Source organism: Python bivittatus, unplaced genomic scaffold (assembly GCF_059951505.1).
Source record: "Python bivittatus isolate LINGU-HERP-01145 unplaced genomic scaffold, Pbiv_v1 ctg000850_np1212, whole genome shotgun sequence".
Classification (NCBI taxonomy): Eukaryota; Metazoa; Chordata; class Lepidosauria; order Squamata; family Pythonidae; genus Python; species Python bivittatus.
Window position 1 is genome coordinate 47,056,864 of NW_028277112.1, and position 27,279 is coordinate 47,084,142.

General features: G+C 39.3%; 1 protein-coding gene and 1 long non-coding RNA gene across 11 annotated transcripts in view; one reads left to right on the top strand and one right to left on the bottom strand.

Annotated features, from left to right (window-relative positions):
- The first annotated feature begins 1,862 nt into the window (after positions 1-1,862).
- Positions 1,863-13,643, top strand: LOC148213828 (uncharacterized). 2 transcript variants are annotated; one of them, XR_015793887.1, is made up of 4 exons: positions 1,863-2,166; positions 3,206-3,237; positions 3,867-10,504; positions 13,506-13,643. It is a non-coding gene; the product is annotated as an uncharacterized LOC148213828 (long non-coding RNA). The 2 variants fall into 2 exon arrangements; XR_015793886.1 differs by having other exon boundaries at positions 3,206-10,504.
- MPDZ (multiple PDZ domain crumbs cell polarity complex component) overlaps positions 10,560-27,279 on the bottom strand; it is a 103,915-nt gene continuing 87,195 nt past the window's right edge. For 8 of the 9 annotated variants that reach the window (XM_088130432.1, XM_088130433.1, XM_088130438.1 and 5 more), the window contains 6 exons: positions 24,900-24,943; positions 21,778-21,900; positions 20,439-20,543; positions 18,843-18,955; positions 18,188-18,311; positions 10,561-16,751 (listed from right to left, as the gene is read on the bottom strand). In XM_088130432.1, coding sequence (XP_087986558.1) covers positions 16,605-16,751; positions 18,188-18,311; positions 18,843-18,955; positions 20,439-20,543; positions 21,778-21,900; positions 24,900-24,943 — 656 coding nt within the window. In that variant the 3' untranslated portion in view covers positions 10,561-16,604. Of the gene's footprint in view, positions 16,752-18,187; positions 18,312-18,842; positions 18,956-20,438; positions 20,544-21,777; positions 21,901-24,899; positions 24,944-27,279 lie in introns of all 9 variants that reach the window. The other variant, XM_088130439.1, reaches the window with a different exon arrangement.

The window sequence follows — 27,279 nt, forward strand, 5'->3', positions numbered from 1 at the left end:
GCTAGAAGCTTGTTTTGGTTTCTTTGTATGCAGGAAGGATTGGGGTGTGTGTGTGTGGGTTTAATTTTCAGTTTGAATAATGCAGGATTATTAAAAATAATGACATCCTCCATTTGTTGTCCAGAGTGGTACAGACCAGCCCTATACCCCATGGTGATGCTTTCTAACTGAATAGAATTTGAATCCATCAGTCACTGGTTCCTTGGAAAACTCACAGAAGAAAATAAAATACACATTGAAAAAGAGTCCTTAAAGTACACATTAAAAGAAAATAACAGCATAAACCATTTCTCATTTAGTGAAGGTTTCTTTCTTTTTCTAAAACCATGTTAAGCTCCCACTAGGCTTATAGTACAGTTCTAGTATATTTTCTACCTGAAAATGGCAAGCAACGGTACTGATTTTTCAGCAGCAGATTGGGTCAAGGGAGGCTCTGAGGACCAAAGAAAAATTCTTCAGAGACCGCATGTTCAGCCATGATTTAGATGACAAAAGTAATAGTGGTTCTGTGGATTGTCAAAACCCAAAATATTTAAGAGAAGGAGGAATTGGTTGGTCAGTTTTTAAGGGATGGGGAAATAAAGTTTTATTGTGATGGGAAGAGTCACTCAAGATTAAATTCTGTCTTCTGTAGATCTATTTCATACAAATAAACAATCTCATTGTCTGCATCATGCTAAATGACCCTTTCAATGGCTGACTTTTATGCACAGTAAGGCAAGAAACAACCTTATAATCTTCTTTGGAATGATATAGAGTGATTTTTTTCCCTTCCATTTTAAATGTAGGTTATTCTGTTGGCAAAGTAGGTCAGTCCAGCTGAGTCACTTTTACTTTGAAGCCAGCAATGGTTAAATTTCTGACTGTGGCTTCATAGCTTATTCCAGTGCAGTTACTGTTCTGCGTTAAACCATTCAATTAAAAATACCATTTTGGTTTGGGGTGTATCTCAAAGACGAAGAAAGCAAAGATTAATAGGTCTGTGAAGATCAGTCCCAGTATGATTCAATGTGGAGACTAAGGGTCAAAGAGGGCATGATTCAATCTGAATTTGTGATTTAAGGGCCAATTGATTCTGTTTGAGCCTCTCTGAAATAGAAGATTCAGTTCAAAAACAGATTTGGCAACAGATGATATTGGGAAGGCCTGCAATTGCTTTATTGTTTCGTCAGAATGGGATGAAAACAGCAGGGAGGAGAGACCTTTTAGAGGAAATTTTAACTGGGTGTTTTCAAGGGTTCCCTGCAATGCAGGGCTGAAATGTTCTCCCTGTCCTACTTCCAGGGCAGAGATAGCAGGGATGAAATGAGAAAGCTCAGCACACTCGCTCTCCCGATTGTCCAGCAAAGAGCCTAAGTTAAGTTGGATCAATGGAGCAAGTATCTTAAACAAACTGAAAACTTCCAGAAACTGTTTAAAAAAACCCAGCTCCTTCTTTTCCCTTTGCTTTTCTGTAACTAGGTTAAATTGATTAGTAATACTGTCAAGATGACTGCCTGGGTATTTCTCCCTTTTAAAGTGATCTCCCCCTTTCAGAGACGCCAGGGAGCTCTGGCACCTCAGGTTTTTGAAAGGAAGGTTCCCCATAGAGCCAAGTGGGAAGGACCCATTGAGGAGCTGATCATTCCCTGGGCTCTGCTGAAGGCCAGGAAGTGCTCAGCAGCTGTCAGTTCTTAATGAGAGCTATAGACTCACAAATTAATAAGCCAGCTCTTTCCTCCAGCATCCTGGCCTTATTACAGATCTAGAAACAGAACGGCTCCATCCATTCCTGCTGGGTTGAATGGCAAAATCAAAAAATGAAGGTCACAGAAAGGCTGGTCATGAGAAAGTGCCTGCTGTGTCTCTCTGTCTCAGGCGCCTGTTACCACCACCGTCCTTGTCTCTGCCCTCCGTCTGCCAGAGAAGTCCGGCTTATTTTTACTACAGCTCTGAATGAATGCCTTGTGGAGGCTTTTTGAAGTTAGACGTCATGTAGACCAAGGACACCATGTGACTGTGGGGCCATGGAGTGACCTCCTCTGCCTTGGTGAAGTGTGAAACGTTTGCTTCTCTATGTCCAACAAACCCTCGCTCTGTGAATACTACTGGGTCCTGCATCGGACATTTCCTCTCCAGAAGAGAGTCTCTCTCTCTCTCCTTTACTGAAAGAAGCAGGCAAGCATTGTACGGTTTTCCCTTTTGCATGTGAGCTTCAGTACAGTAGCTTGAGACCATAAAACATAACTAAACCATGTAAACCAATAGTATTTTATTTTAAAATGGACGGTAATTCTTAAGTGTTCGTCAAAATGCTACTTTGCAGAGCTATGGATCAAGTCTCATACTGATCTCTATCAGAATTGTAACAATTCAAAGTTCATTGCAAAGTTCCTTCTCCATGGCTGGGACTCTAAGATTCTTCCCCCAGAAAATAATATTTTCTATAATGCCACCTTATTTTTAACAGAGTTGTTTCACTGTTTAATGAATAACCACAGGTCTTTGAGCTGATTTTGATCAAGATTTTTTTTCCCAGTGCTTTTGCTTCCTTGCCATTAATGTTTGCCTCTGGAAGGAAATGAACCACCCTGCGTTCTGCTCCAGTGAAAAATAAATTGCTGGGGTATACGGCTGGCAAATCTGCTTTTCTGTAATTTTTATTGTCTCTTCGGTTGACATTTTGCACAAATTGCTTTGCCAGCCATACTTCATTTACTCCCAAATGAAATTAGTTACAATTTAGTTACACTCTTAGACAGAGCATCCAGGTGTTTTGACCCTGGAGTTCTCTCACACTTTAAGCACATGGATGAAACCAAACCGATTATTTTTGGCAGTTTCGGTTTCAGGGGTGTGAATGGGGAAAGCTAGATCAATGTGGAACAAAGGATTAACTCTGTTCACCACAATAATGTCAAAATTTGGGCTGAATATTGTGCACTAATTTTAGAGTTAAAAAGAAGGGGGGGGAAGCAGAGCTATATCTTTTCAAACTTGGCAGCTTTAAGATGTGTGGACTTCAATTCTCAGAATTCCCCAACATTCTGCTGGCTGGGGATTTCTGGGAGCTGAAGTCCACACATCTTAAAGTTGCCAAGTTTGAAAAACAACGCTTTACAGTAACATGTAGCTTGGCTTTGTGCATTGAGCCTTGAAATATTTTGTTGTCATTGTGGATTTGTAATATGACTAATCACTGCGGTTATTTATTTATTTTTTTAAGGTAAGAGACTCTGAAAATGGTTCTTTTGAAAGGTGAGCTATAAATTGATACAACAGCAGAAGTAATTAAGAGAAACAAGACAAACCTATCCATATCCTTGTGCCTTGGTGCTTCCAGATAGGGCTTTTCTTATGCAAATTGCCCTGATTTGATCTTGGGAATGTAGAAGAGATTCAGATGCCATTACTTCCCATTTGTTAGTCTCTTGTCTTTTGCCACAGCTTCTTATATCCCCCTTTCTTCCTTCCCAAAGAAAATCTTGTAAGGATGGAAGGATGGAAAAGTTGTGCAGTATCTTCTGATTGGTAATTTTGGGAGCTGTCCATCTGGAAGCCCCTGGTTTGTGCAAGACCAGGTTTAAAAGTTGAAAGCAAGAATGAGCAACCTGAAGCCCCAGGCCTACCTGCTGCTTGTGAACCTTTTTAAAATGTATTTATTTATTTTATTTTTGCTACCCTGCAGCCCTTGCTGATATAATTCTCATTGCTGAAAATCAAAGGTGCAGTTTCCTGCCTTGTTAGATGGGGAAAAAAAAAAAATCTGTCGCACATAAGCACCCCTCCTCCAAAGAAAACCTGTTCACTTCCATAAGAAAGGAGGGGAAATAGAAAGTCTTGAATCCATCCAGATATGCAATGTGACTTTGTGGTTCTGATTACAGGTAATCCTTGTTTAGCAACCAAAGTTGGGACCGGCAGCTTGGTTATTAAGCAAAGTGGTCACTTAGTGAAACCGCGACTGTGCTTATGATCTTACTTCAGCTTTCCTTTGATTTATGGACCTGTGAAGGTTGTAAATGTGAGCATTGGTCACAACGTTACTTTTTCATCACCGTTGTAACTGCGAACAGTTGCTGTTGGAGGCAGTCGCTAAACGAGTACTACCTGTACAGGTAGTTCTTGCTTAACAATGGAAATTGGGACTACAATTTCCATCACTAAGCAGTGCAGTCGTAAGTGTGATGTCACATGAGTTCATCATCACTTACAGCAATCCCTGCAATCTCCATTGCCTTCATTAAGCAAGGATTGCGGGTCATTAAGTGAACACTTCCTCACAACTTCCTGCCAGCTTCCAACAACCAAAGTCAATGGGGAAGCCAGCAGGAAGTTGCAAGTCCCAGTGGTTTGCAAGCAGACCATCAGGCAAGTAAGTGGCTGCTTCTGGATGGAAGAGGGAGCAAGGGGTTGCATGGGTGGACAGAGAAGCATGGCGCAAGCACGGCAGGGCTTGGGGTGGCTGCTGCCAGGTGGGGGAGGGTGTGCGAGGGTCCAAGAGTGGCTGGCAAGGCACGGCATTAGCACAGTGAGACTCAGAGAGGGGGCACAAGGGGTGCAGGTGGCTGGCATGGTGTGAGTGCAGTAGGGCTGGGGTAAGGTGCACAGGTGGGAGAGACTTGCCCAAGTGACTTGTGACATTCCCTGCTGGCTTTCCCATTGACATTGCTTATGGGAAGCTGGTAGGGAAGGTCGCAAATCAGAGTCATGAGACCATGGAACCGTGGGACGCTGCAACCATCATAAATGCGAGCCAGTTACCAGATTGTGATCACATGACTGCGGGAGGGCTGGGATGGCCAGAACTTCAAAGATGAATCATAACCAGCATTCGTTCAGCACCATCATAAAACAGTCACTGAACGAATGGTTGTTAACTGAGGACTATCTGTATTTGGATTTCAGTACCGGTCTATCCTTAATCCTCCACACCAAACAGATGTGTAGCTGAAGAGAATTGGGATGGAAGAGTGTTTGGTTCTTGGATCTGAACACTTCAATCTAGACAGATTCATGTGGGCTTATGACTGGATACATTGAATTATGTTCAGTATTAAACTTTACAGCATGAACAGGCAGTGTCACTGAAATCCTTTGGTTATGATTAGGCCAGGTCAGAAACAACAGCATCAGAGTGTTTGTTACCTTCAAAATTGGCACCCATGTCCCTGAAAAAACTTGAAGCACCTGAAAAAAAATGGACAAAATCCCACAAGCTCATCAAATCATTCTTGCATTAAATCTCTAAAATATTGTGAAATGTTGACAGCTCATGAGATTTCTGGAAAATGTTGTTAGCAGGGTGCCCTGGGCCCCAAAAGGTTGTTAAGTGCTGACTTCCTTAAGCTGAAAATGTGTTCATTCCCACCAACTAATACCGGATGTGAATCGTCCTAGGGAGACTGATTAGAGTTATTAGATTTATTCAATAAGTGGGACAGCTGAAAATACAATATTATAGAATCTATTTCCTGATGGATAAGAATACAAGTCCTTTTGTCTCATAGAATTTATAGAAACCAAGGGGTTCCCTCACTCAATGTGGAGAAAAAAGTCTGAAAATTATTTATTTATTTATTATTTTTTTGCCAACCTTTTGCCTTGATCTTGTTTGAACTTGTACTCTGATTCCAGTGAACACAACGAGTTTGCTGTGAATAGCTTACTATTGATTATTCATCCGTGATCGCTGGATGTTGACTTAGCACACATTTTCCACTCAGAGCTACAGAGGAAGCAACAGTGCAGGGAATCAAAGATAGATCATTAACTTCCTTCGATCTAGGGAGAAGTAGGTTATCAGTTCTTCATTCTGGGCACCTCCTTTTGATCATGTAAATAATATTCCTCCCACATTAGAGAAAATACACAGGGGATTTAGAACTGGAGAAAGGGAGCCAATTAGGATTTTGAAGCTAAATTTGTAAGCAGTCAGCCATATACAGTATATGTCAACCACTGAAATTCTGTCCTGGACTACTTTGTAGACTGTATTTCTTGTCAACTAAAAAGCTTCTACCTCCCCTGAAGAAGGCTTGTTTAAACAGGGCTGCATACTGTTGCATCTCTTTGATATAACTCTTCATGTAACTACAGCCCAGTATCTCAGAATCAGGTCATGCTATATTCAATAGAATGTAACCCACCTTCCTAGTACATCTGCAATCTGATAACTCTAAAATAATGTTCCTTAACCTAACTGGGACATGCTCATTTCATTTGCACATCTTCATAATATTTTTTAATCTTGTGATTGTTAGTAGTCTTTATGTTTTTTACAAGTGGAAAAAATACATTTTTTAAAAAAATTAACAAATCTGTAACAGACTAATTGTACAAGTTACTGGTTGGCCTCCAGAACCAAGTCAAAGTGTTAGAATTGTTTTGAAAAGTCCTTAATGACCTGCCTACTTAAAGCAGTCTTATCCAGCCTGGTGCCCTTTCAGACTTCTCCATCTAGGTCAATGTTTGCCAAAACATCTATTAGGTACCTGGTTGGGAAGGGGTATCTTGGAGAATCTCTCAGGATGAGTCTCCATATTAGATGTGAAAGGATGTTTTTTCATGTGCCAAACTTTGCCAAACTTTATAAGTCTGACAAAAGATTAGGTTGATTGCCTTCTGGGTGTATCATCTTATTTACAGCCTCAAGACAAAGTCTATTTCATTCTGGCCCAAGGTTTCCAGCATTAGCATGTGATTATACCATGGCAGTAAACACTCAAGTGTCTCTCCTCTTATTTGGCAATATATTTTGATGATGATGATTGGGGGGGGGTGATTATGATGATGGGGGTGATGATGATGATCATTGCCATAGCAAAATTAGCACGATAGACCTTTTACAGTGAGACATGTGGAACAAGGTCACCTACAATCCAGTCTTCAGCAGATTATGAAGTTGCGACCTCTCCCTTTAGGTTTGTTTTAAAAAGAACTGCAACATTCCTCCATTTTTAAATCATATTTGGCATATTTGATGAACCAATTCCAAGCAGTAATTGTGCCTCCATCTCCAGTCCCCAAACCAGCATTCTCAGTAGTTGTTGTTGTTGATGATGATGGTAACCTGTAGGAGATCCGTCCCTAGTATCAGAAGAACTGCCTATAGGGTCTTATGTAACAGCTTGCCCTTGCTCTTACTTCTACATATTTTGAGTCAGGAGGATGTTCAGGAGAATGCTTTGGACAGAAATTATGTTTTTTATATTTTCAAATTTAAAATCTCCCAGCTGAAATTTTAGATTGAATCCAAAGCTACTGGAGAATTTGGGGCTCGTAATGCTTCCCTCATCTTTTAGCCCCAGAAGTTGGCACATTGTCCCAGCATTTAGACAAGGGCTAGAACTGACTGTTTGTTTTAAGAACCAGGATAGGGCAAAATAGCCTTATGCTGCTTTGTGCTTTCTATTACTTTGTTACATAAACAGTGTCATAAGCCAAAGTAAGTACAGTATATGGATTTTTTTTTTCTTTTAAAAACAGTAGAAGCATGAGAAAATCAGTCTGGTTCTCTACTGCTCTCTAGTGCCAGTATAAAAAAAATACACATTCAATTAATTGATCCCAAGCTTTCCTTCCCTGTTGTTGAACATACACTTAAAATAGCTGTTTATCCCCCAGGTATACTACATATCTATCTCCTGTCACCTGGTAGATGATCAAGAATTCTGCCTGCCTCGAAATGCATGTAAGCAAAAGGAAGGAGGAAAGGCTAATAGGCATATCACAAAGAGTAAAAGAATGAATTACAGGCCACTGCCAGTTGCAAGAACTGCAAGATACTCGTATCATTCTACACATCCTGAGATTGTTGAGTGATAACAACAATCATTGAGCTACAAGCTCTGCTTATTGCTGGAAGCAAGAGAGGGGACTTAAAATCCACACACACTTATTCTGACAGCTCCTGATGCCCCTTGTTTTGTAATAAGATTCCCAAGTTCTGTCTCAGCACTTTCCTACAGCCTAGTGCAGATATAATGTCCGTACTCTCCCCAAGGGGTTTCAATGGATTTCAATGACCATTCCATACATTCAGGAAGGAAGTCAACTATTTGTTTTCAGCCCAAGTCAAGGACTGAACTTAGTTTGGTTAAGTTCTTTTGATTGAGACTTCCATGCTCTCACATCATGAGTGGTAATCAGATTTTGCAAGCTGAGGGCCATATTTACATTGGCAGAGGGAAGGTGACACCTAATGGGGCAATGCTTGACATTTGGGGGGTATTTTGGAGGGTTTGGAATCTTAAAAAATTCGTCAGATCTGTATTAGGGTTTACCAATCAGTTTAGCCATGTCTCACACAAATACTGCATGCGTGAAACTGCACTAGTGATTTTGCCCATCATCTCATCAACATTTGGCTTTATGGTTAGAGGAGGCTCTGAAGACCCCCAAAGTAAAGCTCCCTGGTAGAAATGGCAGGTGACCCATCCTGGGTTTACACATTCAGTGCAGCACACTTAGATTGTTTGTCCCACCAACAGCAGAAAGAAGACTGTTGTGTATGGATCCGTACAGGTGTGTATGGATCTGTAGGGCAAAGATCTTCCCTTTAATTTCCAGTCAATATTACTACTATCATCAATAATACTATCATAATGAAATATATTCATATAGATGGCCAAAGATATTGCTCTTTCAGATCTGAATGCCATTCTTGAAAGTGCTGATTCAGCAGCACTTGTAGATGTATAGCACTGCATGCTTATTTTATATCACCCTGATAAATCAATATCCATATAACCTCCCCTTAAAGCCTATTTAGCAAATCTATACCGTTTGCTTTCATCTAACTAACTGCATGAAAATGTTATCAGTTCTGTAGCTTAAACAAGAAGTGGAAAGAGTATTTTTGCAAAGCAAAAAATGTACAGATCATCCTATTTGGATTGAGACTAAGGTTTGCTTTAGTTAATAAGTTGGACTCCTAGTTAATAAATGTTGACTGTAAGACTGAATGTAGTTTCAGGTGGACTGAGAATAACCAATCAAAAGTCATTGTACAGCCATTCAGACTTTCCCTTCTTTATTAATTTTCTGTGGGTTAAAAAAAGCATGAGCAAACATGAGAGGTTTATAATGGAAAATTGCATCTTGCTTGGATGACCTATAGAAGTCCATGAAAGCAGAGTGTGCATAGTAAAAGTCACTGGGAGTACCCTAAATGCACAGTGATGTTACTGTAATCACCTATTTGAAGGTGAAGATACACAATGAATTACAATTAGTGTGAGAATTCCCAGAAGGGCAGCTCCTATTAGTCACATTTTGCCAAATTGGAGTTTGTGATACAGTTTTGAGAAAAGCAGGTGAGCTCTTTCCCTTAAAATGCAAAGAATATAAATTGCAAATTAGAACCACACCGAACTTTTGGCTGAGATTACTTTTAAATAGATTTAAAATTAGAAACCACTTGGGAGTATTCAGGTTGTATCTTTTAGGCAGTAGATGAACTGGTAAATGTGCTTGATGTTTAGAGCTTCCACACTACAAATTTGGTAATTTACTTGTCCAAACTGGCTAATTCTGAGATTCGTGTTTTGCCAACACTGTGGATTCTAAATGCCATAGCGTGTGCCAGATGCTCCCGTTTTCTAACTGCTTGCTAATTGTTTTCTAATTGCTTGCATGTGAAGAAGGCTCAGCTTCTGCATTTACATCACCCAGAGTTTGCAGTTCCCCAGACTGCAGCAAGCTATGGAGGTAAAGCTGCAGGTTCTGCCCACGATGACCAAGTTGGAAACAAACAAAAGATTTCCCACTGGCAGATGAATACACTAAATAAGGTTGAGTAGTGTCCTAGCAGTTAGTGGGCAGTCTTGTAGATAAAATCAGTACACCAGCTTGCATTTTTGCTTGGTGTTTCAGAGGAGATTTGGGGCAGTTTCAAATGTTTAAAGATCACTAAAAGTATTAATGGCCTTGGAAATTCTGTTCAAGAGAGGCACGAGAGCCATAGGAAAGCTTCATATCCGTTTTACATTCATAAAGGGGACTATAATGTCTGAAACTCACTCTCCGTGTGGAACAATTCCAATTCTTTGGAAACCCCTCTTGACAGAAATCTGGCCAGCGTTGTCTGTCCTGGGTTTCAGGAAAATATTGAAATCCTACCTGTTCTGCCTGGCACAGGAAAAGGGTGTGTTGAAACTGAAGGCAAGATTGCAGGGGTGGGGCATATGTTATTTTCCAGGTTTCATCTTTTGGGGAGTGCTTCTCCCCCCCCCCGACCCCCAGATGCTGCTGTAGCTGCAGCAGTTCTTCTCCTGTCATGCTTTTATTTCATTTTTCATTCCATTTTAATCCAATTTATCTCAAGAATCTTAGCTGACTTTTCTGCTTTTGCCTTTCCCACTCAGCAGAAACTAGCTACCAAATATTCTAAGTTTCTCTATTAATAGCTCCAGCAGGGATGAGAAAAAGAAGAATTGTGTTTCCTCAAATTCAGGACATCCAGGACCCAGCAAAGCTACAAACAACGATTGAGAAGCAAACCCTGGCTCTGCACAGTAACACAGTAAGTGGAGATGATTCTTTTACTGTATGCAATCACCATGGTCCTCCTGATGTCACTGAAATTAAATCTGGTCCCACACCAATTAATACTGAAATATATTCCTTCCCTTTCCCAGAAGACCCTCATTCAAATGGATGACTAAATAGTCCTGGAAAGTTTGATTCATGTAAGACCGCCCCAGCAATATTCTTTTTTTTTTTTTGAGTTTGTTATTCTTTATATATATTTGGGGGTTTTAATGATTGTTTTATTTTTATTTTATTCAATTTACATGGCTGCCTATCTCAAACAAGTGACTCTGGTAGGCTAACAATTAAAACCAGCAAAAACAGATACAAAAAGCAAAATAATATTGATATTGTTCGCTTTGAGCTTTTTCGGGAATGGGAGGCATAGAAGCAAACTAAAATAAAATCACATTAACTCCTCCCCCACCTGCCATTGCTGGCATAGAGATCCTGCCATGAAACCTACCTATGTGGAAAGCAGATCTCAGATCATGCAAAGTTGTCTATTTTCCAATGTTTCTTTTAGGGGCCTTCAACTGCAGGGCTGCCACATGAGAATTAGCCTTTAGTGACTTGTGGATATGGCATTCACTCTCTATTTTAATGCAATTAATGCAGATATTTGTGGTGTGAATTCAGTATTTTTTTCTACAGCTTTCTCTTGTATTGTGCAGATTTTGAGGATATAAAGCCTGAAGTGCTAGGGAAGTAATTCATAGCATTGGCTTTATATTCAATTATGTTAGTTATGATGATATCCACATGTCTTGGAGGAACCTTGGGTAAATAAGATCAAATGTTTTGGACTTAGTTCTTAGGAAACAGAGTGTTCAAAATGCCAGTGTGGTGTTGTAGTCAAGGCACTGGACTTGGAGCAGGGATCCAGGTTCTACTCCACCCTCAGCCATGAAAGCTCAGTCTTGGCTGAACCTCACAGGCTGGTTGTGGTGAAAAGGCAGGGTATAAATCTAATAATGAAATGAAATCATGCCTGACTAACAGATGGAAACTCTAGTCCTAAAAAAAAATGGATACATTAACCTTTATTTGTTTACCACAGATAACTTCACATTTATTAATCTAATACTGCAGTCAGAGAAAAATTTTAAAAAATAATAAAATATCTGTATACTACATCTGTTACAAATATAGAGAATGTTTTAAGTGGCTGCACATATAAAGTATCACATGCTCTAGACTGTTAATGCATACAGGACAATAACCCAACACTGATTGCTTCCAGTAATTGTACTTGATGGAGGCTTTTCCCCTCTAAGCCAATGTGACCAATGATATCAAGAATCCCTGTTTAACCAAACTGCACTGAATTACTACCATTCTAAGACATTGTAGGAGAAGACTTGTGTTAGCCAATGGTAGCCCAAAATCAGAAGGTGTCTGGTAGCACCTTTTCAGACCAATACATTTCATGAGAAGGCATAAGCCAGTGTTATCCAAACTTGGCCACTTTAAGATGAGTGGACTTCAACTCCCAGAATTCCCCAGCCAGCATGGCTGGCTGGGGAATTCTGGGAGTTGAAGTCCATTCATCTTAAAGTGGCCAAGTTTGGACAACACTGGCATAAGCTTTTGTGAACTGTTGTTCCCTTCATGAGATGCTGCACCATCAGATTGCTGATGCCTTTTCATAAATGTGTTGGTCTGAAAAGGTGCTACCAGGCAGCTCCTGACTTTCAACTTTCTCAGACTATCTGAAGGAGGCTCTTACACTCATTCTGAGGAAGCAACTGGTATCTCTCTGTTTTCTAAATCAGGGTTGCTTAGGTTGAAATTGACTCTATCGTTCATTCAGCAGCAACTGTGAAGTACAGTTTACAGCTTCTATCCCTTCTTGATGTTTTCTACACAGTAGACTAGATCTCAGGAAAGAGACACTTGTCTTAAGATGAATGGAAGAAAGAAATTAACTACTCTGCAAAATGCTATTGTTTTTATGTGGATTGGCATTATTTGTAGCCTCACTTGAATGTCTCTCTCTTTTTTTTTTTCTTTTTGGCTTGGAGGAAAAAACCCTGCTTGAACATTTGTTGGGTGATTTCGCTTCACACTGTGGTCTACTGACCTTTACAAGAATCAGAGAATAACGTTACAAACATACTCCAAATATAAGCTCTAATGTAACTTTTTCAGATACTTCAGCACAAGAGTGTAACCAAAGTCTATTTCATTTAGAAGTTTTAAAAAGTAAAATATGCTTAGAATTGGGCTCCTCTCTCAGCACTCACTTGGTATGTCTGAAGTTGCTATCGCACTAAGCATCGTAGTAGGAGATCCTGTATTGGGCAGGGAGCTGGACTGGATGTTCTCTAAGATCCCATCCAATCCTTACATTCTAAATTGTACCATCCTCTTGTAAACTGATATTTTTCTTCATTTTCCTTTAACATCTCGGTGGTAGTCTTTGGGTATTTCTAATGTGCAGGTCCCAGGGATGTGGATTCCCTTGATAGGTTAACTTAAAATGAATGCAACCCAAATAAAAATGCTAAATATAAATACATTTACAGCCCAAAATGCTAACTTGGGACAATAACTGGGGAAAGAGACATTCTGACAACTTGTCCTGATTAATGTCAGTATGTCTTTTAATGAGGTATTCATTCCCATATAAATAAAAACTGGAGCAGTAATGAGAAAACAGTATTTTCCAAAATTTCAGGAATTAGCACACAAAAGCAGCAGGCACAGACAGACCTTAGCCAATCAAATTCTCTAAAAAAAAATTCTCCTGGATGGCTCTCTGGATTTTTCTACTCCTAACTAGTGGCAGTAGTTGTATTTTATTTGAATTACATTTTTAAAATCTTGCTGAACTATTGCAGAATTTACAAACTGTTATAATACAAGAATAAAGGTAATCCTCGGTTAGCAATCATAATGGGGACTGGCAACTTGGTTGCTAAGCAAAGTGGTTGCTAAGTGAAACTGTGACTGTGCTTATGATCTTACTTCAGCTTTCCTTTGCTTTACAGATCTGCAAAGGTTGTAAATGTGAGGATTGGTCGCACAGCGACTTTTTCATCATCATCATCATCACAACTGCAAACAATCGCTGTACAAGGCAGTTGCTAAGCGAGGACTACCTGTAAGACTATACGGCTGGGAGAGACCAGAGGATTATCTAATACTTTTCTTTAATGGCATTACTTTAACTGAACACCTTTAATGAGAAATCAGTGGTTGTCACTAGGAAAAAAGAGGAGTGAACAAGGTGAACATAGTGGGGTGGCATTCTCTTGCTTTAACTTGCTGTGGGGGTTGTTGGTTTCCTAGGCTTCCAAGACTTGCAAATATTGAGCAATGGTATCACTGACAAGAGTGATAGAATGTTGGGCCTTCTTGCTTTGGCATCTTAAGGAGACCAGTGTGTGCACATACGTGTGTGTGTGTGGGGGGGTAAAGCAAGTGTGTTAAGCCAGAGGGCATTAACACCTCTTTTATTGCTTGCTTGTTTAAAAAAAAAAATCACGCTACTGTAATTCATTACTGAAATTCAGCACTGTGATCTTACGGGCTCAAGATGATCACAAGAAAGTCACTGGGGTCTGCCTCGGCCCACAGAACCCATTGTATGAGTCAAATTCATAGGCTTTGGGATAAGACAGAAAACAAGCTCCTCATGACTCAGGGTGAAGTATTACCCATCTCTAGAGAGCGTAATTGCAGGAAAATAGTAAAAACAGTTCTTGTCACCTGCAATTACAGAGTCTTTGCAGCCTGGGAAGACGGATGCCAGAGCTATGTTTTTGTTTGGAATTCAGAGGCCCAACGTGTATTTAGAACTGCCTGAGACCACTTTTTGCTACACTGTTATGCAAGCATCCATATGAAGAGCTGCCAAATATTCTAAATTAAATATCACAATGTTTTAACTAGGTGGTTTAAAATCAACAGGTCAAGCTTTCACTTTTCTTTTTTTGCAAGAAAGCACTGGAAATGTTAAATGTATTTTTGGAAGCCAGAATTTGGGATCAATATTTTCATCAATAATTCTTAGGTCATTCATGAAAATGAGTTACGTTGCAATGATGAAAGGTCATTCTATACACTTGACTGCGAAAGGTTTGCTCATCATTGCTGATAATCCCACAAAGAAAGAAGAGAAGGTATATTGAATTCTGGGGAACCCTGTAACAATTAGGCATTACTAACACGCATATCCTGTCTCCTGATGAAATTTCCCTACTATTTAAGAAAAAAAACAGGAAGACCAATTCAGTTTAATAGTTCTATGAAGAATCAGGAAACTTCCTTCTTTAAAAAAATATTTTTCTTAAGTACTATTATTCCAGAAAATAGTTTGTCTCAGGGGACTTCCGGTGGGCACAATGGTGGCTTAGTCGTCTCTCTGTGAGAGGGGAGGCAGCACTGCAACTGGATCAGTGGCTGGCAGCAAGCCCTGGCCGCCCAACTTGCTCCAGATCAAGGAAGAAGCGAGGAAATCGATCCATATGGTCTCCAGACAACTGTTCCTCGAAAGCTAATCACAGAGATGGAAGCTTCTGTGAATGACTTTCGAGTCAAGTGGCCGGGAGGCGGGGATCCACCTTCATTCGAAGCCGCGGTACAGACTTTGAGAGACACTAGAGCCAACCGAACCTCATCTCTAAACACTGTGAATTATAACTATTTTTCAACTTAAGAGAGACCTTCCTTTGCAACAGACAGGTAATTTTCTCGGGGCTTAACCTTATTTTTGGGACCATACTTTTAAAAGAAGAAACAGAGCTTTAATTTCAATCTGATTAACTTGCAAAAAGCTGGATGAAAAGTAGAATTTAAAAGAGTTAAAAGTTACTTACAGTGAAAAGGGAAAATTTGTTAGAAGTTTTTTTTTCTACAAAACTCCATTTGCAGTAACGAGCTTTACTTTTTCTATGGGAAAGTTTCCTGTTTTGCTGGATTATGCCTATTGATTGGCTGGGTTTCTAAAACAGAAGACTGTAATTTGATCCCTGTTAAGTTTCCCTTTGATGCAAGAAGGGACATTTTATCATCTGTGGTGGACTTGTAAAAAAGCAAATAAATTTTGGAATGAGATACGTATCTATATACATAAGATTTTAAAGATTAATATTCAATCAAAACCAGAGAATTTCCTTTTGGGTTTGATGGATAAACAGTTAGAAAAAATTCATGGAACTTTGTTTTTATATATGACAACAGCAGCAAGGCTATTACCTGCACAGAGGTGGAAAGGTAAGACATTACCCACAGTGGAAGAATGGATGGTGAAGTTGATGGAGTTGGCTGAGATGGTGAAACTGATGGCTTTGAATTGAGAAAAGACATTGTGTAATTTTAATGTTAACTGGAAATCTTTTTTGGACTTTTTGTGGGAAACAAAAAAATGAAATTACATTGTATGAATTTGATGATTAGAAATAATATGGGTTAATAGAAATAATGGAACTTATGTTTTAAGTTTAGAGTAAGAGTTTGATGTATATTGCTACTTATATCTGCTACAAGGAGGGTCAGAAGTCAATTCTTTTTTCTTTTGTTGTTTCTCTTTTTTCTTTTCTGCACCTTTGATCTTTACTATCTTCTCTTTTTTTCCAATTTTCTTTTTCCTATTCTTACTCTTTCTCTTAATATTAGTTTTTGTTAGTTTTTACTGTTCTTTTTTTAAAAAAAATTCAATAAAGTTATTTTAAAAAAATAGTTTGTATCAGATCTCATGTTGGGCATAGGGATATCAATCAAATTTAATCAGCCAAATGAATTTATATGTTTGAGAGCTTTAAGTTAACACCGGCTAACTGATAGCCAAAATTTTGTCTCTTCCAGAGATTACAGATTTCCAGAATTCCCCATGATAAAACCCTCAACAATCACACATCATGCGCCTCCAGGTTATCAAACCATATATTTTTCCCTTTCCATTCCACTTTTTCCTACTCTGATTTTATTACTCCCACTTTCAAGTTTTCTTGTCACTCCCTTACCCTATAGAAGCCAATCTCTGTAATTCAACAGTATGTCTACCATTTATAAAAATAAGACTGATCATTACTTTTCACCCTGGCAGCAAACCAACCAACTCTCCTGTCTTCTTTGGGGACAGGGATTTAAGAGAGAACAGTCAAGGTAACAGTTCCTTTTGTTCTTTTTAGAAGAGCTACAGCTTCTTCGTGGGTGACCCCTTCCAAGCTCTGCCCATTGACTGCAATTATCTGATCCCCTCTTTTAAGGCGTCCATCTTCTGCTGCTGCCCCCTGCAATGATAAAAAAAACCAGGCGTTATTTTACAGGATAGATACAGGGTGTCCTAGCTAAGGCAACAGGCTATACCATAATGTATTTTCTTTTGGTTTTGGCCTTCCATTTGGGGTGACCCAAACTAATAATTTATACATCATGGGAACTTTTCATACAAAGGGCTTCTTAGTGGCTGTTTTTGTCTGAAGAAGAAATCAGGAATTATGGTTTTAAATACCCAGCATTCTGTTCTTACAACTTGTGGTCTTGTTCACCTCCAATATTTCTTTAGAATCCTTTTGCATTAAACAATGAGTCATGGAAGAGAGAACCATAATTTTCCTACAATTAATTTCATGCATATCTTTTTATTCATGGGCTTCAAGACAAATTCCGCACAACAAAAAGTCCAGGTCACTAACAGTTGATAAAACTGATCGTCACCAAGCGGAATGCATGCAACATCTCTGCAATGTTTGGTCTTGTATTTCTCCCTTTCCTTTCAGATAATCTGAAACCATTTGCAAAACCTAATGGTTTCAAGCTGCATTCTCTTTAACGTTGCATCACCATTTGCCAAAGGATTGTTTTTATAATGCATTTAAGTGAAAAATACATTCCTTGGATATTTTTTGTGGAACTAGTTTAGCACATGGATGTGGATTCACAGAAAGATTCCAGGATACACAAAATGAAAGGAAGCTCAGGAGCATACAAATATTAGATGCATGGGATTTACAGAGATAACAGTGCTCTACTTTGAAAGAACTACAGATTGTGAAATAAAACCCTACAAAATAGGAGTCATTATCAAATTTTCTGTTTTGTTTGTTTTTTTATTCCCTATCAGTCATTCAACTCAGCCAGCACATATAATACAGGGTATGTAGGACAAAGTTACCAGGACACTAAGGGCAAGGTAAGAGTTAGATGTGAGCCATCTCATACCTTCTAGATCAGCAGTTTTCAACCGTTGTGCCGCGGCACATTGGTACCTTGCAAAAGGTCTGCAGGTGTGCCACACCAACCACAACCCTACCTCCCATGACATCACCAGAGGCAGACTGCCTCTATTTCTCCTCCCAGCAACCTGTGACATCACAGGATTTCCAGTTTCATGACCTGGAAGTCCCGCTTATGAGATGTGTGCTGTGAGATAAGAAGGGTTGAAAACCTCTGTTCTAGATAGTTTGGGTGGCATAATACTTTGCCATTGGCCACATCAGTCCTAGATGGAAGTACTACTTGAAGGCATTAGCTTGCCAACTGCTATCTTAGTCATCTAGTAATTGTTTTAGATTATCCTTTCTGTGTGGATGCTGAGGATCGACACAGATTTGATGACACACCATCAGTCTTAGAGAAGACAGAAAGGACAATGTCAAAATATAAAAGACATCTGGATTTGAAACACAAATTCTAGTTAGTAAATGAATTTGGTATCAGCTCTTACTTTTGCAAATACTGTCTTAACATATATGGGTAGATCTCCGTGAGGACTTCCGTATCCACCTACAATACTAAAGCCCAAGCCATCAGGTCCTCGATCCAGTGTGATGGTTTTGTACTGTGGGGGCCTATAACGCACACAAAAAGTTGTTTCACTGTTCTGTTCACTTTAGCAACAGTTCCTTTAAACATGATTGATTGTCCAATATACACATGTACAAAGCAAACTAAATATTATATCGTACGTTTCCAGAACTATATATGTGCACAAGTCAATAACCTTTAATGAAGAGGCTTTCATCTTGCAGTGGACTGATTTGGGCTGACAATTCTCCTCCTCCTCCTCCTCCTCCTCCTCCTCCTCCTCCTCCTCCTCCTCCTCCTCCTCCTCCTCCTCCTCCTCTATTGTTTACTACCTGTGTTCTGTAGTAAACCCTTTCACTGACATATTTTGTTATGTTCGCAGAAATAATGGAGCCTCAAACAACTTCCCTAATTATAGCAGAATAGCAATAAAATGTTGACACTCAAGTTTGCAATGGGCCATTGCCAATTTTAAGTAGGACTCATACTGAATTTAAGTAAGTATTTTACTGTGGGCTTGACGGTAGTCAAGTTTGAAGAAATCCATATTAACCATATTAAGTTGAAGCTCTCACCCCAAATCATCTTGAAAGATACTGCTTGATGTTAGGCCTGCAAATGAAAGACTAGATGTTGGTGGATCCTGCTGTTGGCTAGTTATGACACTGACATCTCCACCAGCTACAACCTGCAAGTTAATGTTAAACATAAACAAATGAGTATACAGATTATTATATGAAAGATGCATACAGCCCTACAGAACGAAACAAAAACAAAAACTGCTTTGGATTTATTAAAAAATTAAAATATTTTTCAGGCATAGAGCTATATTCAACAGTTATCACCAAACTTCATGAAGGACTCCTAAATATCCTATTAGGAGGCATAACTATACCTACAAAAAGCAGTCCAGTGTTTTGTTTAGTTTTCTTCTGCTCCTGTGTGTTTGGCTTTTCCTTATTTTCATTTTCTCAAACATACATAGCCAACCACTGAGCTCACTCACTCATTTCCACTTCATATTTATCCTGTCCTCAAATTTAAACTGAGCCATTGTGTTTTATTGCTATGTATTGCAAGCCTGTCTGTTTTTAACATCTGTTCAGTTTCTCTTCCCCTTTTCTTTCTTTTTCTCTCTCTCTTTTTGGTTGAAACATAGGTCCAGGTAGTAATTGTTCTGTGTATGTTACAATGGTCATTCAGCTAGTGTTCTGCTCAGTCCTTCTGGATACAGAAAGAATAATTTCTTTCTGAGCTTGAAGAGAATTTAAAAGAAGGCTGCATATTTGATCAGAATGGGGTGATTTGGGTTCCATAGCAAGCTCATTTTTCGATTATATATCCCTAGGCCTCCATAAACACACATGGCATATAGTCAGCCATTATTATTATGTTTAGTTGCAAATAGAACTTAGTCTCTAAAGAAACATGCTTCTGCGTATACCAATTTTTTAAACACTTAAATATAGCAATGATATCCTGAATGCCTAAGAAGATTCATGATATAAAGGCCCAATACAGGCTGCTGGTGTGATAACATTAACCATACGCCTGGTTTCCAAATAAAGGTGTTTGGATGTTTTTCACTGCAGCTGATCACACAGAGGAATGAGCTAACAGAAGTTTGCACAGCAGTGGGTTGGACAGATGCTTGCCTATTTAAAGCAAGTTTACCTGTGCAATGATGTGATCAGCTGCAAAATACCTCCCACTTCAACTTAAAGTCTAAATCTACCTTAAAAGGCATATTGATTGCAAACTTCTTGTTTAGTTTTTAAGATACCATAAAGCATTGTGATGTAGAGAGTTAAGATGACCTTGATGGAAATAGGTATGAACTGTTGCCTAAGTAAAAGAGGTTGAAGCATTTTTTTAAAGTCTAGAACAATGAGATTAACATTTGGAAGAGGAATCAGGAAGAGGCCTCCCTGATTCACTGGAGTATAAGAAGGGGGAGGAGATACAGCACCAACTTGCAAGATTCTGTTATTACAACCAATTTCAATAAAAAGAGTTTTAGACTTTCTGTGGAGTTGATTTCCTGGACTGGTCTACCTAGTGGGGTGGACATATGATTCCAGGCATCCATCATAGTATACAAACCATAATATGAATGATGGAAAGATAAATTCTCCCTCCCCTACATGTTACATTGCAGGTAACATTCCTACCTGTAATTCAATGGTGCCCAAAGCATTCTTTAGCAAACTGACAGCCTGGGAATGAGTCATGCCCTCAGTGGATGTTCCACAAATGCTCACAATCCTATCTCCAACCTGGATGATGAAAGTGGGATACGGGGGGGGGGGGGGGGGAGGGGAATAATCTATCATACCAAGTTCAGTATTTCAAAGCCATTAATTAACACTTTCTTTCCCATTGCATTGCAAGCATAAGGCTGCTTCTTAAACTGGCAAAAATCATTATAGTGTCACAATGCATATTGCCAAGCCATTGCTCAATGTTAATAACTGGAAATATGTTCCATGTTTCTAAAATTAAAAAGTGGGTCCTGAATATACCAAACTGTGATTTGTTTAGTTGTGGCAAATAACTTATAATTGGTTCGGTTCAGGCCATGTGATATAAACCATACCACACACTGGCTTGGTGTGATGGGTAAACTAGATTACCACTGGCAATGCAGCAATGCAGAAACAAAAAAATGTTCTTTTCCTTGGATAAATTGAACAGGTACTCCCATTTCTGGAGTTTTCATTGGAACTTTCCAGACTGAGCCACCTTACTGGTAAAGCACCCTATTCACCTTACTACCGAAAAAGGCGCGAAGCAACGGAAACCCCACCTCCTGCGCTCGCCAACTGGGCTCTGCTCTAGGAAGGAGGCACTGGCAAACCACTTCCGAAACACTTGCCTTGAAAACTGCAAAGGACTCGTCCAAAAAGCAGTCACTGCAGAGTCGGTAACGACTGAATGCAGATTAAAAAAAAAAAAACCTTGTACCTAAGATGACATTCTCCTCTGCAAAGATGACTTCACTTACATCAGGTATGGGCAACTCTCATGCAACTGAGGGTCATGTTTTGCTCTTTTGAAAAAAGCTTCTTGACCCTGAAGAAAACAGGTGATATGGTAGTGATATCACAGCAACATTACTGGAAAATGTTCAGCTGTTTTCATCTTTTGGGGAAAAGATGGAGGATTAAAGTACAGATGGGTATTTTGAGCTTCATGGAGGTTTATTTATTTTATTCAAATGATTTATATGGCTGTCCATTTCACAACAGTGACTCTTTACAACCTCCATTTTGCATCTTTTAACCATCAAACCAAACAAACAATAATACCATTGTGCCACTCAAAATTGGCAGTTAAGTTGCTGAACTTCAATGATATGACTGGAGGTGATTTGGAAGCCATTAAATAGGGCCAACAAACCACAGGTTACCTACCATCGCCTTACCTGATTAACACGCAAATAAAAACTACAACACTGGATCAGGTTGAAGTTAGAATAGTCTGTTGTAATATTTTCTACTTTCTTCTTACCCTCAGTTTCTGAGTTTGTGCTGCAACTCCATTTGGATGCATCATGGCTATAAAAATGGGAACATCACCAAGGGGGCTTCCTACTCCTCCAGCAATACTAACTCCCAAGGAATCTGAAGGGCCCTGTTAGAATAACCACAAACAACTGTAAAGGAAGCTTGCTTTGTTCTGTTGCTAGAGGCAGGTTCTAATCATGACAAATTGGCTGACTTTGGCTTAATGTAGAAGAGAAATTAAATTCTAGGTTTTAATACTGTAACCTACCTTCAAGGGTTAGAGTGGAAGATTTTATGCTCATTACATTCTCTTATAGCACATGGAGGACTAAGCAGGAACGCTGATCTTATCTTTAAGCACCTTTTCAAAACCTGTGGCCAATTTAGCTGACAAACCAAAATGGACCAACAGTTATTGCCAGAAGGACGGGTGGAGGCCTTGGTTGGGAGGGCTTTTACCCAGCTTTGTCTGACATGCCAGCTGTATCCCTATCTGGAGCAGGAAGGATGCCTACCAGCCTGCCACATTAACTCATGCCCTCATCACTACCCATCTGGATGACAATACACTTGGCACGGGGCTGCCTTTGAGGATCATAGTGTTTTGCATTTATTACACTTGTCCTGAGGAACAGCCTCCCCTTAGAAATTAGATTAAGACCCCTCTTTGATTGCCTTCAGAAGCAATCAAGAGCTCTTCCAGAAAGCATGGAGAGGCTAGGAGGATGCTAGCTTGCTTATTATTTTGTTGCCTCATTTCTATTTAACTTAATTATTTGGTTTACCATGTATTGACCAGGAGACCCTGTACAAAATTTACCTTTGAGATATTCTACGTGACTGAAAAGAAAACAGATAAAGAAAACTACTTTTCTCACCTCCATACTGGTTGCAGATTATGGGAGGTTTTAAGTGATCTAAATAGTATTCCAAAATGGGAAAGCTATGATAAATATTTGAACAAATGGCTCAACTTTTTATGTCTGAAAATGGAAGAGATTTGTGAATGTTCCATTTTGAGAACTACATGGAAACATTAATGCAAAATATATTCATTTTCTTAGCTGTTTTTAAAAAATTGCCCCACATCTTGGCTGATTTCAGGATATATTAGTTTGTAGTTTGATTGCTTTTTTGTTGCCAATATCTTTTGTATCTCATTAAAAAAATCAGAAATAAAATGTTAATGTATAAGTGCCACTATTACCTGAAACACATCTTTTCATTAGGGAACTTAGGGAAGTGCTACAATCATATAAAAGTCATGCTCCCTCTAGTGTATTTTTTTGCCCACAACTTTGACTTAAGTTTACTTGTTTTGTCTTGTAGAATCTGAGATGGAACAGTCTGTTAAATAAACAGTAGCTTTAAAAGCTACTTCTAGGGGTTTTTTTAAACAATTTTTAAAAAATTGTTAGGTTTTATCTAAAACAATTTCAGAAAGATTAAAAACATAATGCCAGTGAAAATTATAGTTAGTATTAAAGTAATTTATGTACCAAAACTTCCTGAATGTTGCAATATTGAAACAGTACCAAATACCAAATGCAAAAATGAGGAAAATGATTATCTGCTATTCTCTATTATATTTTTAAAAAAGCAACTGTTTCCTATCTACTGCATATCAGTAAATTTGAGTTAAAAAGAAGGTTGTTTTATAAAATTCTTGGTGAATGTTAAGTTAGGCTGAATGGGCATTTCCTGGGGATGCTTTTTATATGGATTTTTTCCTTTTAGGGAAAGATTTCGAGTAGGTGACTTACTAGAATCCCTGTTTCAATGTTGATGCTTAAGGCTCAGCTCTGCCTAGACCTGGAACTTGGGGAGCATCTCCTTGGAAGAGGAACAGGAGAGAATGACCTCTTCCCACCGAACTCCCAGTAATTCCAAGAAGTTATCAGACACAGCAGCTATAGGACTGGTATGCCTGGATGGATTTGAGACTGGTTCTTGTCACCACACAATCACAGGAATCATAAAGACCAGCTGGTGCCTAAGACTTGACACTGACTTGATGGCACATAATCAATCAAGAATAGTTCAATTTCTAGACAAAGTTACAGCACAGGCAGAGCTACTAACTCATCATTCTCACTCAGTTTTCAATGTAAAAAAATGGTCAATTGCTATGTTTGATTAAAGTGAACACTGCTATTTGTGAACCTTGCCACTGAATGTTATCCTTAAAACTATTCACTCTAGCAGCCTGTTTTCATCAAAGCTATTTTGCTGCTACAAACAAGAGCAAAATGTTTCCACTTCTTGCCCCCTTGCTGCAATAGGAAACATGACTAGGAGTTCAAGGATTTTAACATCAACATCTAAAGGTCCAGGTGGTATCAGCAGCTGGGTGGAATCATTCTTTTTGGTAAAAGTTTCTATAGTGGAAAGGGGGAAGTGCAGCTTGTCTTGATCCCTTTTGATGTTTTGCAGAGTTTAAAACCTTTTGTTAAAAAAAAAAATCCTTCTTTAAAGCAGATTTTTATTACTGCTTTACTCTTACTTTGCTGGCATATTCCTACTATACAACATGTTTCAAAATAATCTGAAGGTTATGAACAAACATCGCCTGTATGGACTTTCATGCAAATCATTTTGTATCCTCAAGGGAGCTGTGGGCTTCTATTTCCTGAACAGCAGGCCTGTCCTGCCCATGTGGTGAACAGGCTCTAAAACGTCAACTAAAACTAAAACTAAAACTAAAACTAAAACGATTCAAACTGAATCGGGTAGCTTGCAACATGACATGAACCAGGACAGTATGATTTTAAAAAATTATTATGTTAAAAAAAACCTCCACCTGCAGATGTCTAAACATTTGGATTATTAACAACAGCTTTTTAAAAAAATAAACAGATAAAGCAATAATCCTAATTCTGAAGGATAAAACACATTTTGGAACAAAGCTTATGCAGTTCTTAATTAAGGGAACAATCACCAAATATAGTTAGAAAAGTGATTTTTAAATCTTAACGCACTGGATAAAAAAGGTGATGTTGTTCTATATAAATTCAAAAGATTTTTTTTTTAATTACCAATACATTCTAATCTATTTTTCACCAAATATTTTGTTTAACATATTTCTATCCAATCCTTTCTTATTTTATTAAATATGCTGGGATTTACCTTTTTTATTTCAACTGTTCTTAATCCTTGTATTTCAGATGCCACTATTAAAAAGACAAAAGTTATAGTTGTAATCTTCTGTTTTAAATTGCTGAATTTTCATGCAGTTTAAAAGGCTACGTTGTTTTACAGCAAATAAAAAAAAATATTCTCAGCAACAGATAGCTACTGTTTCCAGATTAGGCAGAAAAAGCTTTTAGGATGGCGCTATTTTTTTCTTGTGTTAATAATTATAACATGATGTCGATAATTATTATGAGTTTTATTAAATGCAACAATGAATAATAGATTTTGAGCTGTTTGGAGCAAAACACTTCAAAAAAGTTGGAAGTGCAATCTGAAGAACCAGGACTCCTGTAATAAACAAATTTATATTTTACCTTGCAACATGGCCTTAATGCAACCTGATTTACATTTATTCTTAAATACTTCAAAACACACAACAGGAAATCTCCCAAATTTTGATTTTTAATTCAGTTTTCTTTGCAGTATGTTTTCCCCCTGCAGCAGTAGAAAGAACTTTAATTTTTGTTTATAAACCTCATCAGGTATCTACATTTCTGCAGAGGTAGCATATTAAAAAAAGGTGTAGAATAATGGTCTTACATGAAAAGAATGCAGATTCCAGCAAATCTTACATTAAAGAAAGGGAGATTTTCTATTGTAAGAGCAGTTTGATGGCGGAATCAAATTCCTTAGGAAAATGGTGGGCTTTCCTTTAATGGGTATGTTTAAGGAGAGCCTAGAGTCCTCTGCCACTGATGTTTAATAGGGAATCCATCCCTGAATAGGCGCTTGGTCCTGATGGCTTAAGCAGCCCCTTTTATCTCTATAGTTCTGTAAGCAAGTTTTCCTCTGTGTTTTATTGCACCACATTCATTTGTTCATTCGTTCGTTTGTTCGTTCGTTTGTTCATTCAATTTATATGGCAGCCCATCTCAAAATGCATGACACTGGGCAGCTAACAACAATTAACCAACGTATTAAAAAACCAAAAATATAAAAACCATACAAGTACAATCAGGAGCCAAGGTACAAAAATTCACCAGTAGCCACTGCACAGGCTCTACCACACATCTGGACCCCAAGCCAGGTGACAGAAGTATGCATTTAGGGCCTTGCAAAAAGCCAGTAGAATCAGAGCCAATCTAATTTCTGGGGGATGATGTCCCAAAGGGCAGGTGCCATGATAGAAAAGACTCTCTTCCTGGGCCTAGCCAGATGACATTCTCAAGTAGATGGGACCTGGAGCACACCTCTCCTGCTGGACCTGATGGGACAGGTAGACATAATCGGGGATAGGTGGCGTCTGAAATTTAAGAAGCTGAAGGAAGATGTGGGGGTAGTCTCCTTTCTGCAACACTGAAAAAATTGCTTTGGTTGTTTTATAGAAATGCTGGAAGGAAATATCATTTACTGTTTAGATGGTTCAGTGATTATGAGCAAAGTTAATTGGTGAGGCTGTGTACAGGTAGTCCTCAGTTTACAATCACTTATTCAGCAACTATTTGAAGTTACAACGGCACTGAACAAGTGGGGGTTATGACCAGTTCTCGAAGTTCCAGCCATCCCAGCACCCCCACAATCATGTGATCCCGACCTGGGCCATTGAAAACTGGCTTGCACTTATGATGGTTGCAATGTCCTGCAGTCATGTGATCACGATTTGCGACCATTCCTGCCAGCTTCCCACAAGCAAGTCAATGGGGAAGACAGCAAGGAAGGTCACGAGTTGCTTAAGTCTCCCCCACCTATGCACCCTACCCCAACCCCTCTGCACTCATACCATGCCTTGCCAGCTACCCACACACCTTCATGCACCCTCCCTAAGCCTTGCTGCGATCACAGCGTGCCTCCCCTGCCATCCCCACACCCTTGTGCACCCTCCTTGAGCCTTGCTGAGCTTGCACGGTGCCTCCCCGCCACCTGTGCACCCTCTCTGAGCCTTGCTGCACTCATGCTGTACCTCCCCTGCTAGTCATGCACCCACCCCCAGTCACCAAAGCCCTGATGCTGCACCTCCTTTGCCATCTACGCACCCTCCTTAGCCTTGTCATGCTATATCACATCTCCCCATCGCTTGTACACTCTTGTGCGTCCTCCCCCACCCAGCAGCAGCCATCCCAAGTCCTACCATGCTTGCGCCATGCCTCCCCGGCCACCCGCGCACACCCTTGCTCCCCTTCCCACCCAGCAACAGCCCCTTACCTACCTGCCAGCGTGCTTGCGAGCTGCCTGGGACTTGCAACTTTCTGCTGGCTTCCCCACTGACTCTGGTTGTTGGAAACTGGCAGGAAGTTGCAAGGAAATGCTTACTTAATGACCCATGATCCTCACTTAACAATGGCAACGAGGAATTGTTACTAAGCAATGTGGTCAT